At 42.1% G+C, this 19,132-nt stretch overlaps 3 protein-coding genes across 3 annotated transcripts in view; 1 reads left to right on the top strand and 2 right to left on the bottom strand.

Moving 5' to 3' along the window:
* LOC121641698 (gastrula zinc finger protein XlCGF8.2DB-like) overlaps positions 1-9,000 on the bottom strand; it is a 54,550-nt gene extending 45,550 nt beyond the window's left edge. The window contains exons 1-2 of the mRNA XM_041987988.1: positions 8,935-9,000; positions 8,367-8,430 (exon numbers count right to left, since the gene is read on the bottom strand). Of these exons, the coding sequence (XP_041843922.1) occupies positions 8,367-8,430; positions 8,935-9,000 (130 nt within the window). The remainder of the gene's footprint in view (positions 1-8,366; positions 8,431-8,934) is intronic.
* The window catches only part of LOC121641689 (E3 SUMO-protein ligase ZBED1-like), a 631,274-nt gene that overhangs the window by 276,555 nt on the left and 335,587 nt on the right, over positions 1-19,132 (top strand). The gene's annotated exons all lie outside the window — the stretch shown is intronic.
* Positions 9,009-17,866, bottom strand: LOC121641679 (gastrula zinc finger protein XlCGF8.2DB-like). Its single transcript, XM_041987965.1, has 3 exons — positions 17,668-17,866; positions 17,502-17,581; positions 9,009-10,379 (listed from the first exon to the last, which is right to left on the bottom strand). Exon 3 carries the CDS (start codon positions 9,975-9,977, stop codon positions 9,009-9,011), a length of 969 nt encoding a protein of 322 aa, XP_041843899.1. The 5' UTR covers positions 9,978-10,379; positions 17,502-17,581; positions 17,668-17,866.

The following is a 19,132-nucleotide window of genomic DNA, read 5'->3' as shown; positions in this document are numbered from 1 at the left end:
GGCGGGCCGAGGCCAGCAGTCCCCGACCCCCCCGGGCACCGGCCGCCCGGGACAGACGGGGCAGAGGGCCCGGGCCCAGGAGCGCAGGGACACCCCCCTCCCCCACAGGCCGAGGGCCAGCACGCCACCCGGGGGGACCCGGCCCGCCCAGACGGCCACCACCAGAGGCCAGCCCCACACCCCAGCGCCCAGCCGCACACCCCGAGAACCAGTCCTGCCCCCCCCCCAGACCAACACACACACACACAAACACACACACACTCTCCTTCCACTCCTCCATTCATCCTCCCATGCATACACCATTCAACCCTCACATACTCTGTCCTCCCACACACACACACCATCCTTCCACCATCCATCCTTCCACACTCACACCATCCTTCCTCCCACACACTCACCATCCTTCCACCATACACTCTCCCACACCTACCCCATCCTCCCACACACACATCATCCCTCCACCACTAATCCTCCCACACATACACCATCCTCCCTCTCATACACCATTCATCCACCTTCACACCTCCCACACACACACACACACACACCATCCTTCCACTACCCATCCTCCCACACATACATCATTCTCCTACACATACACCGTCCTCCCTCTCCTACACCAAACATCCACCTTCACGTACCCCATCCTCCCACACACACACACCACCCCTCCATCACCCACTCTCCCAAACATACACCACTCCCCCACACACACACCATCCTCCCTCCCATACACCATCCATCCTCCCGCACACACACCATCCTTCCACCATCCATCCTCCCACACACTCCCCCATCCCTGCACCATACATTCTCCCACACATACCCCATCCTCCCACACATACATCATCCCTCCACCATTCATCCTCCCACACCCACACCACCCCCCCTCCCACACACCACGCATCCACCTCCACACACCCCACCCTCCCACACACCATCCCTCCACCACCCATCCCCCCACACCCACACCACTCTCCCCCCCCCCCCCCAACACACACACACACAAACACCATCCCTCCCCCACTAGTGATGGAATATATTATGTGCTGTTTGCAATTAAAAAAAGAGGGTTAAAATTGGGGGGCAGTAACTGCATTGAGGAGGGGGTGGGGCCACCTGAGCAGTCCCACCCACCTGACCTCGCATGTTCCACCCCCCAAAACGTGTTTGTATGTTGCAAATGTTATTTGTGCTCAGTGACTAAGTGGAATTAAAAGCTGGGAGGCATGCTGCCGCTCGGCGAAGCAACGGGGCCACTATGATGACCCCCCTGCCCCGCCCAGCGCAACAAGCACACCTCCCACAGCCCTACCTGTGTATGTAGTGAAGAGTGGGGGAGGGGAGGGGTCAGGAGATGTAGGTCCAGAGGGGAGTAAGCCTCCCCCCTGGAAGACGACCCGCCAGTGGCTTAGGGCGCCCCCGTCCCCCGCCGGCCCCGAAGGGCGTCACAGGCCCGGAGCAGGCACCCCAACCCAGGCACGCCACGAACCCCCCCAGGGGCCAGCCACCAGCCCAAGGGGCCACTTTCCTCTTTCTGAGTGGGAGGGGGGCGAGGCAAAGGAAGGGAACCCCAGGCCCACGCCCCCAACACCCGGCCAGGGCGCCCCCCAGAGGACACGTCCTAACCCCCTGCAAACGCACACACACTTTTTTTTTTTTTTTTCTTTTCCCCCCCAGCCACTCACACACCCTCTCACACACCTCTATACACCAACACCTCAATACGTGCACATACCTCCACACACACACTTCACGCACATACCTATAAACACACACACCGGTGCCCACATACACACACACTCTCATACCCCTCCATACACATACACCACTACACACGCACTCACATACATACAGCCCCACCCCGGGGCCCACCCAATGCCACCCGCCCAGACCGGAACCCCCAGCCGACCCAGCAGCGGAGCAGCCGAGATCCCCACCCAGGAGACAACCGGAGATCCGAAGCCACCAGGGACCCCCCACCCATATCCACCCCCATCCCAGCGAAGCCGCAGTCCTCCACCTACATTAGGTGATGTAGCCAGTCACAGGGGACCAGAGGGAATGAAAGACATCTGATTGGTTCCTGGAGGAGGCAGACATTGTCTCAATGCTGATGTGATCTAACAGGAGATTTCTAAACTGCTGGATAGACAAATTATTCTTATCTTTCCAGTTCACAAGAATAGTTTTCTTTGCGATGCATAAGACTGCGAGGACCAAGTTTATGGAGTGTATTCCTATGTTAGTGTCACCCAGGTCGCCCAGTAGGCAAAGTGTGGGGTTTGCAGAAAAACTGGTTTTAAACCATTTTGAGAGATCTTCACACACCTTAATCCAGAACCTTTGGACAGGTGTGCAGGACCACAGCGCATGGATGTAGCTATCAGAAGTGTTCTCAGAGCAGTGTGGGCAGATATCTGATGGTGAAAGGCCCATCCTGAACATCCTGTGTCCTGTATAATGAGTTCTATGGAGAATTTTGAATTGTATTAGTTGTATATTTGAATTCTGAGTCATTTTAAACGTGTTTAAACATATTTGTGACCATCTTTTCTGATCAAAGTTATTAGATAAATCATCTTCCCATTTTGAAGTTGGGAGAGATATCCTGTCTTCTAGCTTTGCAAGTAATCTATATATTTTTGATAATAATTTTGGAGTATTAAGATTCAAGAATTCTGCTATTCTGACAGGAAGCTGCAAGTCTAACTGTACAGGGGTATACTTCTTACATATAATTGATTTTAGTTGGTGGTACTCTAAGAATTTATTGCTGTTGATTCCATACTGTGAGACAATTGTGTTGAAAGATACAAAGTTTCCATTTTCTATTATCTGTCCTAACTGTTGTATTCCTTTAGTCTTCCATTGAGTGAAGTTTATCATCTTTTTGTTCTGCAGGATGTCAGGGTTGTTCCAGATGGGTGTAAGTCTACATGGAAAGAGGGAAGATCTGGTTATCTTACAGAATTCCCACCAAGCCATTAAGGAAAAACGGATGTTAAGGCTTTTAAAGCACTTATATGGTTTAATGGTTGAGCTGATGAACGGCAGGTCAGAGATGACTAAGTCCTCACACAAAGCCTGCTCCCCATCTAGCCACGGCTCATCCAGATAACTGGGTTTGAGCCACTTTGAGATGTACTGCAGCCTGTTAGCTATAAAGTAGTGATTAAAGTTTGGTAGATCCAGTCCTCCTCTATCTTTATTCTGCTGTAAGGTTTTAAGACTGATACGTGACGGCTTGTTTTTCCAAAGAAACTTGGATATGAAAGAGTCCAGAGATTTAAACCAACTGGTGGAGGGTTTAGTGGGTATCATTGAAAATAAATAATTAACTTTAGGTAGAATCATCATCTTAATGGTGGCAACTCTCCCCATTAGTGAGATGGGTAAGCGCCTCCACCGTAAGAGATCATCTTCTATTGTTTTTAGTAGCTGAACATAGTTTAATTTTGTTAAATCTGATAATCTGGGGGAAATATTTATACCTAAATATCTAATGTTTCCTGTCTGTATTTTGATATTAGGGATGTTTTGTAGGTCACAGTTGATGGACATGGCTGTAGTCTTAGACCAGTTAATAGAATAATCAGATATTGATGAGAACTTATTAATAACTGTGATTGTCTCAGAGAGTGATGTTTGTGAGTTCTGAAGGAAGAGTAATACATCATCTGCATAAAGACTTATTTTATGTTCTATATTTTTGCCCTGGATTCCTTTAATTTCTATATTTTGTCTAATAGCAGCTGCTAACGGCTCTATGAAAATGGCAAAAAGTGAGGGGGAGAGTGGACAGCCCTGTCTGGTGCCTCTCTGTAAGCGGAAGCTTGGAGAAGTTTGATCGTTGGTTTTCACACATGCATTTGGGTTATTATATAATATTTTAATCCACTCTATGAAAGCAGATCCAAACCCAAATTTGTCTAGTGTTGCAAATAGAAACTTCCAGTTTACCCTGTCGAAGGCTTTTTCTGCATCTAGAGAAATGATTGTGGATTCTAGACATTACATTACATAGATTCCATGATTCAAAGTAAATAAATAAATAAATAAATAAATCAGATTATCAAGAGGAGCCCTACCTATAGGCCTCCCCTTGGCAGAGCAAATTTGTTCATTATGATACAGCAACCAGATTATCATTATGTTTGCTATGATGCTGGACAGGGCAGGTTAAAAACAAAAACAAACAAAAAAAAAAAAACAGTATAAACACACATACAGCATACGAACTTCCCAATCTCACTCCCCAGCACCTCCCCCTCCCTCCCACCATGCTCCGTGAGAGACATCCCTGGCGAACCACAGGACAGTGAGCTCCAAATCCGGTTTCCACCTCCATCCCCAGCCACTCCCATCACCTCCCACCCAGACGCAGCCAACTGGGCATCCCCCAGGACATAGAGTGTTCAAACACCATCAAACATCTGCTCACACAGCATTAATAACACCCTCAATGATTATTTACATGCTTTATGTTTTTGCAAACCTTTTCAGAAGTCTTTGCTTCAGGCATGTGAAGACCTTGCAACATGGTTAAAGTGTAATATTACTGCACACCCCACACTGCGCAAACTCTGTGACCTGGGGCTGCCCCAGCATGGGCTGGGTGGTGAAGCCTGGGCCCTGGTGTTGGGGAACTGTCCACCATTGCTGCAGTGGTCTGTCTCAGTTCTGTTCTGTGGTGGCTGCTGGTTGACCGAGGCTTGGGCCCTCTCAGTCTGCCTCTGATCCTTGGAGGTAGTGCGGTTGCATTTACATAAGCACTCAACACAACTCACCCCTAATGCTTAGTACACACACCTACATACAGACACATGCTGACACCCACACATATACTTGTGTTCGTTGCAGTTCCTGGTTTTTGCAGTTTTTCTTCTCACAGGTGCCCCTATAAATTGTCTGTTGTGTTCTCGTAAGGCTGATTTCTACCAATGGGTGCAGGTCGGGTTGGACTGGTTAGGGTGTGGACATGTTTGGAAACTGACCTCGCTGCATTTCCAAAGCCAACCATAACCTTTACTAAGAGGTAAAATATCAGTTGGATAGTTGTAGATGCATTAAGCTACGTTGAGCCATCGCAGCACCTTAACTAGAGTAGAATCAAAACACCACACAGAAACAAAGGAGGAGATTGGTGATCATCCAACAGTTTGTGTTTTTTCTTCCTAGCAGTGCTTTGTAATTCAAATGGAGATTTAATCAACAAAGAAAATATGTTGCTCTAAACAAGAAGCCATTCCCACTTTGTTGTTTTTGCCAGGTTTTCCTCAACTGATCAACAGATTGCAAGTGCAGTGTGTAAAACTCCACCCTTTCGTGTCAGGTCAGTTAGATTGGTACCCCAACAGAAGGGTAAAAAAAAGTAGAATGGGTCGGATATTAGGGTACCCGCCCCAGTTCTGGTGTTGGAAATGTGTCTGGACCAGATGATGGAAACAGGGCTTTAGAAGACTTCGGGATGTTTACTGTTTCATTCCAGGCGGTTTAGTTTATCTGTTTAGCTTGATTGCAGTTGTTGTGGTTGTTTTTCTACCCTTTAGTTTTGTTTTCCTTTCTCTATCTTTTCTCTAATCTCCTCTATCAACCTATTTTCACGTTTCTCTGTTCCTGTTATAAGGAAAAACATATTTTTAAAATAATAATAAAAGAACATTTAAGATTCATGGGAAGCCCCATATCCAAAAGGCTTCTAGTTTGTCTCTGTGTGTCAGGAGGGACCTAAATTTCTGATTACTTTCATATAAGAACGAGTCAGGGAACATTAACAGTCAGTCAGATCTCAGAAAATTCTGAGATCTTTATTGAGATATATGACGTTAGGACATTCTCGAACACATGAATACAGTTAACACACATGGAATACCACTCTGCTCGTGGCTACTATTACAGGGAGAATGATCTAAACACTGCAGTCAAATTCTGACATCCAAGCATTATGTTTTCCATTAAGTTATACAAAATTTTAATGATTTAGAAGTTAAAGAAAAGAAGTAATGTGTTTCTGGATATATTATAAAAAAATTAAAAATAAAGAACCAACACCTAAAGTTATAAATCTTATGTGGAAGCTAAAATGGAGGAAAATGAAAGAAAGAAAACATGACCCCCTTAAATAATACATTTTTATGTATCAGATTATAGTGAAGAAATGTCTGGTCCTCAATAGGTCTCTAAAGCCTGGTACACACAACGATTTGTTTAATCTTAGGAAAGTTTTTATCTGATCGTACTGTGTGTTGTATGCTTCGAAAACGTAATGGCAGAACACACACATGACAATGTTGCTCCAGCAACTCATCTACAATCTAGTCCTCCGAAGCTGGGCAAACGTTGAAACGTAGAAGAAGAACCATATCAACAACAGGCCAAAAAATGTAGAGAAACCATACCAACAACCGCAAAAATGTAAGAGAAGAACCACTATCAACAACCGGCAAAAAGTTAAAAGAAGAACCATACCAACAACTGGCCAAAAAACGTAGAAGAAGAACCATAGCAACAACTGCCAAAAAACGTTAGAAGAACCACATCAACAACCGGCAAAAATGTAAAGAAGAACCCATACCAACAACCGGCAAAAAACGTTGGAGAAAAATCATATCACTAACTGGCAAAAAACGTAGAAGAACCACATCAACAACCAGCAAAAAACGTAGAAGAAGAAACATATAAACAACCGCAAAAAAACGTAGATGAAGAACCATATCAACAACCGGCAAAAATGTAGAAGTACCACCATACCAACAACTGGCAAAAAACGTAGAAGAAGAACCATATCAACAACCAGCAAAAAATGTAGAAGAACTACATCAACAACTGCAAAAAACGTAGAGAACCACATCAACAACCAGCAAAAAAACGTAGAAGAAGAAACCATATTCAACAACCGGCAAAAAATGTAGAAGAAGTACCATACCAACAACTGGCAAAAAACATAGAAGAACCACATTCAAACACAGTAAAAAAAACTTAGAAGAAATAACCATATCAACAACCGGCAAAAAATGTAGAAGAAGTACCATACCAACAACTGGCAAAAACATAGAAGAAACCACAACAACAGCCAGCAAAAAAAAGTAGAAGAAGAAACCATATCAACAACAGCAAAAAACGTAGAAAAGAAGCATGGCAACAACTGGCACAAAGCAAAGAAGAAGAAACATGGTAAACAATCGGAAAGAAAGCGGAAAGAAGGGGATATATAGGACGGGGGAATGATGGAGGTCTTGGGAACATTGTTAACAGAAAAAGGCAGAACTAAAAAAATATCAGACTGGAGACGGCGTGAACACGGACTTTGTTTACTTCCTTGCTCCCCAGCCAGCTCGCTCTGATTGGCCACATTCCGTGCCACGTCACCCCCCACACAGTCACAATGCACGAGTCGTCGGCGTTCTTCAGAAATCGGCACTGAAATATTAAACATGTTCAATGTTCCCAACTGTGGCTATGACCCATATCAGAGCAGATTATCGGGACAAATCGGCTCGTAACACACCACAGACCATATTATGACTGGACAGGGAAATCTCACAATGATCGGGCATTTGCTGTCCAAGGTTGGGAAGAGGCAAAATCAGGACAAAAATAGCCCAAATATTGTTATGTGTGTACCAGGCTTATAAGTAAATACAACCCTCAGGTGAACAACAACACATTTTATCGCCCATACTGCCATCCATTTTCTTTACCTGTTTGTGGGGCTACAGCCTAACCAAGTTAGTCAGGCGAGAGGCGATGTTGTTGCAGGCGAATATTTCTAGACTCTGTCCTCTTCCTTCCCTTTGTAAAATGGCTGCAGGAGCATTTAATCATCAGTAATTTTTAAATTCTTGACAGAACGTCCAAACATCAGATAAACACAGATGTCTGAGACTGAACAGGTGGAAACACCTAAACCTGAACATCATTCATCATTCAGCTTGTAAGGATCTAAGTTATTAATTTGTGTTTTTGCATCATAACAACTCTTCACCTGTTTTGCGAGCTCATCGAGATTAGGATCTTAGCTGCTAGCAAAATATGGACAAATTTGTGAAGGTACCAATGGGCAATGAATGAATGAACAACAGATTTCAACTACTAAAAAAAGACAACAAAATCTGATGAGGCACATTTTGCCCTAGACATGACCAGGTAATGTTCAAGTAAAGGTCAACGGTGGGTACTGAAGAGACACCACAGTCTATCACCACCGTAGAATACCCCCTTGAAGTTCCTCTAACCAGCTCATATTTACACTGTAAACAACATTGTTTACAGATAAGTAGCAAAATTTTGCACTTTGCGTCGTTTCTATTTTGTGTGGACACGCATGTGTCCTTTTAAAGAGACATGCCATCTAAATAATTCACCACAAACCTCACAAGGAAACGGTCTCTGTCCTGTGTGGATTCTCATGTGTTGGTTTAAGCTCGTCTTTTGACTAAATCTTTGTCCACATTCCTCACAGATGAATGGTTTGTCTCCTGTGTGGATTCTCATGTGTCTGTTTAAGTGTGTCTGTTGACTAAATCGTTGTCCACATTCCTCACAGATGAATGGTTTGTCTCCTGTGTGGATTCTCATGTGTTCATTTAAGCCTGTCTTGCGACTAAATCTTTGTCCACACTCATCACAGCTGAATGGTTTTTCTCCTGTGTGGATTCTCATGTGTTCATTTAAGCTTGTCTTGTGACTAAATCTTTGTCCACATTCATCACAGCTAAATGGTTTGTCTCCTGTGTGAATTCTCATGTGTTGGTTTAAGTGTGTCTTGTGACTAAATCTTTGTCCACACTCATCACAGCTGAACGGTTTGTCTCCTGTGTGGATTCTCATGTGTCTGTTTAAGTCCCCCTTTCCAGCAAATCTTTGTCCACATTCATCACAGCTGAATGGTTTGTCTCGTGTGTGAGCTCTCATGTGTTGGTTTAAGTGTGCCTTGCGACTAAATCTTCGTCCACACTCATCACAGCTGAATGGTTTGTCTCCTGTGTGGATTCGCATGTGTTGGTTTAAAAGCTTGACTTGTGACTAAATCTTTGTCCACACTCATCACAGCTGAATGGTTTGTCTCCTGTGTGGATTCTCATGTGTTTGTTTAAGTTTGTCTTTTGACTAAATCTTTGTCCACATTCATCACAGCTGAATGGTTTGTCTCCTGTGTGGATTCTCATGTGCTGGTTTAACTCCCCCTTTCCAATAAATCTTGTTCCACATTCATCACAGCTGAATGGTTTTTCTCCTGTGTGGATTCTCATGTGTCTGTTTAAGTTTGTCTTTTGACTAAATCTTTGTCCACATTCATCACAGCTGAATGGTTTGTCTCCTGTGTGGATTCTCATGTGTCTGTTTAAGTGTGACTTGTGACTAAATCTTTGTCCACACTCATTACAGCTGAATGGTTTTTCTCCTGTGTGGATTCTTATGTGTGTGTTTAAGTCCCCCTTTCTAACAAATCTTTGTCCACATTCATCACAGCTGAATGGTTTGTCTCCTGTATGAAGTCTCATGTGTTGGTTTAAGTGTGTCTTGCGACTAAATCTTCGTACACACTCATCACAGATGAATGGTTTGTCTCCTGTGTGGATTCTCATGTGTTGGTTTAAGCTTGACTTGTGACTAAACCTTTGTCCACACTCATCACAGCTGAATGGCTTGTCTCCTGTGTGGATTCTCATGTGTCGGTTTAAGTTTGTCTTTTGACTAAATCTTTGTCCACATTCATCACAGCTGAATGGTTTGTCTCCTGTGTGGATTCTCATGTGCTGGTTTAACTCCCCCTTTCCAATAAATCTTGTTCCACATTCATCACAGCTGAATGGTTTTTCTCCTGTGTGGATTCTCATGTGTCGGTCTAAGTTTGTCTTTTGACTAAATCTTTGTCCACATTCATCACAGCTGAATGGTTTGTCTCCTGTGTGGATTCTCATGTGTAGGTTTAAGTTTGTCTTTTGACTAAATCTTTGTCCACATTCAGTCATTTTACCAGATTTTTGATGTTGACATAAACATTAAATTTAACAGTTTTTACATGTGTCAACACTTTCCTGCAAGTTTACATTTTGCATCACTTTAAAACATCTTGTATGGTTTAAATAAAGGCTTCTTAGTTAAATGTCTCTAGAGAGATCGTTGGTGGTGAAACTCTTCACCACATTCAGAGCAGCTGAGGGATTTTCTGGCAGTGTTACACTCCACGTCACTGTTTACACCTGCCCTATGTGCCCTGTCGTCATTCCAACTTCAATCACTTATCCTGATTGGGCCATAGATCCTGTGGTTCCTGTTTTATGGAGAGATGCTCCACATCCTGCTTGTCAAGACCACATTGGCAGGGAACCCCTTCTTCTACCACCAACAGTTGTTGGCATCTGCAGATAACACTGAAAAACAAACAAAAAATTCTGTTAATTTCTCCATTTGACCATGTGTAGATGCATTGACAGAACATGGTGACCCTCATCTTTCCTTAGGTACTGTCTGACGCACATCTAGGATATAGCTTAACTCCTTAAAGATATCATAGGTTGTTTACGACTTTAGTCTACGCCAGTCTTCAGATTTATGTGCCCAAGCTCTGAGGCCTGAGGGGAGACAGGCTCTGCTTTGTCTCAGCCTTATCTGGTAAGGATGACCTCCAGTTGTCAACAGAAAGGTATAAAACCTTTTGTCTCTTCCTTTATTTCATCAATTTGTCTTCAATGGGATCTGTGTTGAAAGCTCAGTGGATCTGCATTCGACTACTCCGCCTAGGCTGCATTGTCTTCCTGCTTCAGGGTTCAGAAGACTGCTCTCAACTTGCAAGTAATTCTGTATTCAATACTTCTCTTGTAATAAACTTTATATACTTTTACTCATTCCAGACTCTTGGCAATGTTTCTACAACAAATTACAGGGCTCAGTGACATCTGATCTGTTGCACTCTCATGTGATGGCTGGAGTAGCACAGCACACTAAATAGTGGAGGGCAAAATGCAGCAAAAAGTGCTAAAAACAAAAGCTGTGTACAAAGCACAGATGGGTTGTGTTGTGGCAGAGAAAATCAGTGGTGTTCTGTCAGAGTTTCTGAAAAAATAGTAGCAATCACTGCAGATAATGCTGCCATTATGGATGTGACTATAAAGCGCCTGCAATTAGGTAAACTGCGCTGTGTTGCCCACACACTTAACCCTTATGCACCCCTTTGAAAAAAAAATCCCCTTTTGCACCCTAACACACATAAATGTGCATGTAAAAAGTTATATAAAATATTTCATTTATATTTCTTTTTTACTTTTTTATTCTTCAAACCAGGATCAATTCAAATCATCCATATCAATGATTAATGAATTTTTAACCTTTTTACCGTCTACACTGTCGAGCTTTGGTCATGGCGCACCTCCATTTTATGGTCTAATAACACAAAAATTAACACATTTTCAACATATTTTATGATAACTGGATAATTTATGCTATGATGATTGCGGAAGTTAAAGATTAGCTTAGAAATGAATTTATACGCATTATTAGTTTTTGCTCAGTGTCAAATACTCCTGTTTTGCACCCTTCTGCACAGAAATATGCGCATAAAATCAAGTTACACTAAATGAATTATTTTATTGTCTATTTTTGTTTTGTTTTTTTTTAAACCCTCATCAGACCTCACACTTATCAAACATCTAATTTTATGTGTGTGCTGTAATAAAGAGCTTCACCTACAGTCCATGTAACAAGTCAAGCCATTATAATTATAACACCATGAAGGCTAACAGAAAATAGACCATGAACAATATCTGGAAATTAATTTAACAATAACAACAACAACATATCAAGAACAGTTCAGAGGAGACAGGAGCTCCAAACTGTGAAGTAATGTTTCTTGCAAAGAGGTTTTCTGCAGTTGTTGCAGTTGTGTTGCACAATTCTTCTGCTAGAGCCAACCATGGTAATATGTTTTCAGCAGCTCCTCTGCCGGAGCAAATGGAGTGAAAAACTTGCCACTTGTGACTGTTACTCTTGTCAGGCCTTCTGTATTCTCCAGCACAACACAACCCAGCAGCCATCTTTTTCATTTTTTCCTGGGCCGGAGCACCAGCTGATCGGCCGGTGTACAAACTCAAATGCAGTAAGATGTTTTTACGTCACAGGCTACCCACATTTTCAGGCCATACCTGGCTGGTTTCACTGGCATGTACTGCATAAAACTGCCATGCCCTTTATATGGAACTAACTGCTCATCCACGCAGAAGTCCTCATCCTGGTTTGAAGATCACCTGTACCGGGAGGATTCCACTCGAGCGCCACAAAATAAGGTGGCAGCTGGTTTGACCACGGATACGCTACAGGTGGCTGGCTTGACCGCAGTTGGAATTTGTGGGTGACCACTGGATTTTACCACTTTTACACCTCCAAGACGGTCTTCCGTGGCTTCTTCACCACCATTTGTGGAGTCACTGGAGCTGGTGGACGCCTCGTCAGCCGCTGGAAGGTAGACCTCAACTTGGTGGAGTGAGTGTTGCTCTCGGTGATTTTATCTGAGATTCCACCGGTGTGCTCAGTCAAATCTGTTTGGGACTGCATGATGTCCTGGGCCTCTGCTACCGTGTAACGTTTTCTTCATGGTGTCAGGTAGGAAATTAAATGCTATTCTCCAACTTGCTCTTATAAACTGTGCTGCAGATGCAGCTGTGTAAACAAAGATGAGGATTGTTTTCACGTCAACACATAACTTTGATGAGCTGCAAAGGGTCCTGTGTTTTGTTCATTTCAAAGCAGTGCAGGGGAATGCATTCAGATGTGCATTTTACATATTTTAAAATAAAAATGTGGTGCTGCTTGAACGTTCGGGAAAAAAATACACATGAAATGGATAATATGTAAAAGTTGCCACTTGAAAGCTTCCTGCAATATTGTGCATTTTGTCACACTGTAATGCAATTCAATATACACATTTTTGTGCTTAGGGTCCAAATGGGGAGTATTTACAATAATGGTAAATCGTCTGTACTTATATAGCGCTTTTATCCAAAGCGCTTTACATATACGTCACATTCACCCATTCACACACACACATTCACACACTGATGGCGGAAGCTGCCATGCAAGGCGTTAACCATGACCAATCAGGAGCAAGTAGGGGTTCGGTACACACAAAATTTGAATTCAAAGAACGGTATTACACTGCATCAGTGAATTGATTGTCTTGACTTACTACAAAGAGCTCACTATAGACTATGTGCTAATGTAGGGAACGCATATGTTAAGCGTTTTGTTAAGAAAAAAAAAAAGAATATTTCGAACAGAGATCTATGTGTTCTTTATTCTTTTTCATACAGGTTTGCTCGGCTGACTGGGGGAGATTTTAGGAGAGTAGAAGACTTCATCAACCTCAACATGAGTTCGACGGGCCGGGATCGAACCTGCAACTCTTGGGTTACAAGACGACCACTCTACCCACTGAGCCATGTTACAGCATAATGTTGTTTACAATAGCCTAAAAATAAAATTAAGATCGTGAAAAAAATGCAATTTTCTGCATCCCATCCCTCATCTTTAAAATCAGCGAGGGGAAATGTTAAATATGCTAGAAATTAAAATGCAAAAACACATAAATGGTCATAGGTGTGCATAAGGGTTAATCTTGCAGCACAAAGTCTGTACTCCTTAAATTCAGTGAGTCAGTGGGTGGCTAAGGTCTGAACCACTGTTGTGTGGATGAAGAGGGGCTTGATGGCGAAGGTGGTTCTCTAAGAGAAGCAAGAACTTCCACGCAAGATACAAGATGTTCGTACAGATTACAGAAGAATGTAATGACCTATTTTTACTGATGAGCTCTGCAACGTAGTTCTATAGTATTTGAATCCAATTTTAAATACAACTGTTTGTCTCCTGGTATGAAAAGCATCTCCGAAATGACTTAAACTTAATGTTCTGATTTGTTTGTATTTTACTCAGATTTACCTCGACACAGACTCATCCTTGATGTAAGAATGCGCTGAAACTCGGTATCTAATGCTGGAGAAATTCAGAGCAGTACCCTGCAATTCAAGCAGCCAGCTTGGATCAGCAGCTGACAAATAATATGGAAAGGGACAGGCAGAGATAGAAAGACGAGCTTAGACACAAAAAATACCAGTACACACAAAATTTAATTCAAAGAACAGTATTACACTGCATCAGTGAATTGATTGTCTTGACTTACTACAAAGAGCTCACTATAGACTATGTGCTAATGTAGGGAACGCATATGTTAAGCGTTTTGTTAAGAAAAAAAGAATATTTCGAACAGAGATCTATGTGTTCTTTATTCTTTTTCATACAGGCTTGCTCGGCTGACTGGGGGGGATTTTAGGAGAGAAGAAGACTTCATCAACCTCATCAAAGTTCAACACTATGTGTCTTCAGAAAAAAGCCCCGTACGCGGACAGATACTACCATTTCTCCAAAAGAGGTACATCTGACTGTGGAAGAGGGAGACACAGTGTTCGTATCCAACCTGAACAATCAGGTTTGGGCAAACCTATCTGAGCGCCAACAGGTACGTGACTGAGGCAGGTAGCTGGAAAGAAAGAGATGAAGAATAGAAATTTCTTTAATCCAAAACAGTGTCGCAAAAAGGAATTCTTCAGGGTCAGGAATAAAAAGGGGGAAAAGGAGTAAGAGAGGAGAAAACTATGATGTGATTTTAGCTATAACACTCTACCAGTCAAACTAGCAGCGTTCCATTAATAAGTGTTATTGTATTGGAAGCTTTTATACAAAACACAATTTTATTCCACAAAACATACCCATATGGAACAACAGAGACATTTTTTACAAGAGGAAATCATTATTTGAGAAAGAGTGGTACTCCAAGGGTATCTGGTCGGTGGATCATTTGATGGACTCAGTCGGGAATTTTTTAGATCTCAAAAGCTTTTGCGCTGCGTGTAGTATTGGCTGTTCCAAAAACCATTTTGAATAAATTGGGAAACATGTCCCAATCTCGATTCGATCTCTTGTCAAGGAATAAACGTTATATTCAAACACTTCTCCAGTTATGAGATCTCTACAGACTGAGGGAATTAAATTTTGCCAGGTTAAATGTAAAATACTGAGGATTCTTCTCTTTAAAGAATGTTTCCCGAAGCCAGTTAGGAGTTATATTCTCAAGGATTTTAATGAAGATCAAATTCTTAAAATCGGATCTAATTTTATTACATATCTCACTGGGGTTATTTGACGAAGCTGGATTAAGGAAAAGCCGGACTTCTACAATATTCTACAGTCATTGTGTGGCTTATCTTGACAAGTCTATCTCATTAATTAGAGAGTTTCGTTTCATCGACGTGGCTTAGTTGAATGCCAGCTGAGTAACCATGGTAACTGATGCAGCAGAACTAGCCTGCTCGGGGGCAGGCTAACGTTCAAGCTTAGCTTAGCTGTGTCTCAAAGGTCTGATACAGGCTCCCTAAAGCAGGGGTGTCAAACTCCGGTCCTCGAGGGCCAGTATCCTGCAGGTTTTCATCGTTTCCCTGATCTAACACACCGACTGAAATTGATGGGTTATTGTGAAGAAGTTGACAAGAAGCTGTTAGATCCATTTGATTTTATTCAGGTGTGTTAGATCAGAGAAAAAATGAAAACCTGCAGGACACCGGCCCTCGAGGACCGGAGTTGGACACCCCTGCCCTAAAGAAAGTTCCACCTGGTAGAATGCTGCACTCCCGCCACCCATACTGGTATAAAAGTAAAAAAAATAAATAAAATAAAATAAAAAAAAACCCTTATCATATCACTACTTTGTCTTGAATAATCAATAAATCTATCAGTGCCAGTTTAACTAAAGAAACACAACTATATACGTACTGAACATGAAATTAAATGAAAAAGAACATGGTATATATTAAAAATAATTAATACCTTATTAACCTCCCTACCCAGGTTCAGGAACCCCGACCTCCACTGCCTCTGGTTGGCTAACAGTAAAACTGGGATCAGCTGAGCCCCGTCCATACAGGCCGAGGGCGTCTAAAGAGAGAAAGAGAAAGCTGGTCTAAAGAGATGGACGGAGAAAGACAGAGTTCCTCTTTGGTTACCATGACTTGGCCTTTTATTAATGTCCCTGCAGAGGGCGCACGCTTCATTCAAAGGACATTCAGACCACCAGACCCACGGGTTTTCAGGGGGAGGACCACCAGTAGCAGTGGTCTCTGACGTTGTCTTGGTATCTACAGTTCAACAGAACAAACATTTCTTCAAAGATACCTCCAACTCTGAGACATGTTCTGGTTCTTTATTTCCACCTGCTGCAGGTTCGCTTTGCTGGTAAGATTGCCCCACACACACACACACACACACACACACACACACACGATAATCACAAAGATGATGCATATTGATTATTGGGTTATTAATAAACTGAGCAGGGCCAGTACATACAGAGACAAATCAGCTGCTTTATGTAAACAGATTTATAACAAGAGGAGACAGAAATAAATGAGGACGGTGAATCAACAACTGACAGCAGTGACGTCGGTCAGGAGAGGCGTCATGATAAAAAAGAAAAACTACATAAAATAAATACTAATATTTTCCACTGGTCTGTGTTAAAAATGCATTTTCAGTATGACTCTACACAAAAATCGCAGAATTTGAGGATTTCCTGATCAAATCCAGGACAGAAATCCCGGGTGTGGACGTGGCGAGCTGGGCCTCGTCTGACTGGTGATCCAGTACAAACTGGGTTCATTACGCGTTTCTGTTCCTCAGCATATCCAATACGAACTTCACACAAATAAAGTTTATACAATTTACATGATTTACATGATTACATTTAATTTTCCTGTTTGAAGGCATAAGAATGTATTTTTGTTATACACCACCATTGTTATATACCATTATATGGATTATACCATCCATTATTGACCCTTTCCCCACAATTTTAACAATTTCAGGTTCATCCACAAAAGATCAGAAAAGCTGAAACACAAAATATTGCATTTTAAGGGATCTACACACGGCTTACAACGAAAAGATTTAAAGACTAAGTGTTGTAGTTTATTCTTCTTAACGAGAATTATTTCCATTTTCACAAATAAAATAAAGGTTTCATAAACTATGTTTTAATTTATCTAGCTGTTGTTTAGGATATTTCAGTCCACGTTTGAAGTCTAACTGCTGTAGTTTTTATGAAGAGCTGTCTAATGTGGTCTAGATTGCTCTAAATTCAGTGGAATCGGAAGCTAACTTCAGCCTCGTGTATTTTACGTTGTTTGGGCCACATAAAACGGTGTTTTTAACGGCGTTTGATTAGAGAAGCACCAATAGGCTGGTTTACCCCTTTTAGCTTGCCATACACGCGAGTATAAATTCGTCTTTATTCTTAAGGCGACGTGACGACGGGCCTGATTAACCCCACAGAGCCACAACTTCGTTGCACCAACAACTTTAACCTCACTAAGCACCAAACATCACAACCACACAATTCCCGGTAATATGACCGTTTACCGATTAAATTAAACACAACAATGTATGTAAATTCTCACCTTCCTTCCCCACGAGGGTCCCCTCGATAAACGAGTCTTTGTCCGATCCTTCTTCCTCCCCGTCGTTTCTCCCCAGCGAGCTGGAGTCAGCAGAGGACAGAAACCAACAGTAGTATCCAGATACGTCGGAGTTTCAACTTCTCATCACACAATGTTGCAGAAATACCTTGTCTCGTGCTCCACCTCGATCTTAACCGAAAGTAGTAGTAGTCTTCTTCATAGATATATAAATATAATAAAGACCTTTATTATATTATCTATGACTGGAACAGCTTAATGACTCGCGCTCTCTCTGAAACTTTCTCAGAGAATAATTCCGTCGTTTTCTATCTTCCCTCCTGAAACAAGGGTGGGTAGGAACCAAAAATACCCGAGCAATAACCACAGTTACACAAGCAATAATTCAGTTTACATTTGTCTCGTAAAGGCTCTTTTTAGGCTTTCCCATCGTTTATGTTGGATTAATGTCATTTTAGTTTGCTTGCTGTCTAAAAATCTTAAATAACTTGGATGTGAAACTGTTTTCACACTGAACAAACATCCGGTTTCTAATAAGTTTTCAGTTGCTTTATCTTTAATAAAATATAAATAATTGTTTTAACCAAGAATGTGAGCTGAATTTGGTATTTAATGCATTTTAGCCATTTGTACGGTGGCTGGGAGGTGCAAAACAATATTACATCGAGTGAAACACTTTTACATTTTTGCAATACACATTTACATTGACTGCAACAGTTTTACATATTAACAATGCACATTTACATCATAGAAACCATATTTACATTTACAAAACAAAAGTAAAATGCCAAAACACTTTTACAATCACTGATGCAAACTTACATGTGCATAACATTTTACAAAGTTCTGAACACATTGCTGAAAAACTTCTACCACCAACAAAGCAACTTTACATCGACTGCAACACTTTTACAAGTTTACCAAAACACTTTTACAACGATAGGTGTTTCACCAAAATCGCTGATTCATCAGAATCTGTGACCACAGGGGGGCGATAGTGTACATTTCTCTGCATGTACATCTTAGAACACAAGCAAAGTCTTGAACACTTTTTTTAAAAAACACATTTCTGATAGCTATCTGAATGTGTGACTTTACTGTACCTTAATTTTAATTATCCAAAGCAAAGCAGCCTTTTGGTGGTGGCAGAAGGAAAGAAAAACAACAAATATTCACATTGATTATACAAAAAAATAAAACCTTCTATGCTGAAACTAAGTGTCGTCCTCTTCATCAGGTCCACCTTCTAGTACCAGGTCGTCCTCTTCATCAGGTCCATCTTCTAGTACCGGGTCGTCCTCTTCATCAGGTCCACCTTCTAGTACCAGGTCGTCCTCTTCATCAGGTCCACCTTCTAGTATCGGGTCGGACCTTTTTAATCCTGGTGTGATAGATGAAGCAGGTGGTGGAAACCTTCCTCAGAGGTTTTCTCCATATTGACATGACAGCATCACACAGTTGCTGCAGGTTTGTCGGCTGCATCCATGATGAGAATCTCCCGTTCCACCACATCCCAAAGCTGCTCTACTGGACTGAGATCTGGTGGCTGTGGAGGCCGTTGGAGTCCAGTGAACTCATCGTCATGTTGTAGAAAGCAGGTGGAGATGATCTGA

Source organism: Melanotaenia boesemani, chromosome 6 (genome assembly GCF_017639745.1).
Source record: "Melanotaenia boesemani isolate fMelBoe1 chromosome 6, fMelBoe1.pri, whole genome shotgun sequence".
NCBI classification, from domain to species: domain Eukaryota; kingdom Metazoa; phylum Chordata; class Actinopteri; order Atheriniformes; family Melanotaeniidae; genus Melanotaenia; species Melanotaenia boesemani.
Note: the sequence above shows the minus strand (reverse complement) of the source record. Positions and strands in the feature narration are given on the sequence as shown.

Excerpts from the sequence above, each read along its gene's own strand:
- LOC121641679 (XM_041987965.1), bottom strand. The coding sequence starts at position 9,977 with ATGACTGAATGTGGACAAAGATTTAGTCAAAAGACAAACTTAAACCTA.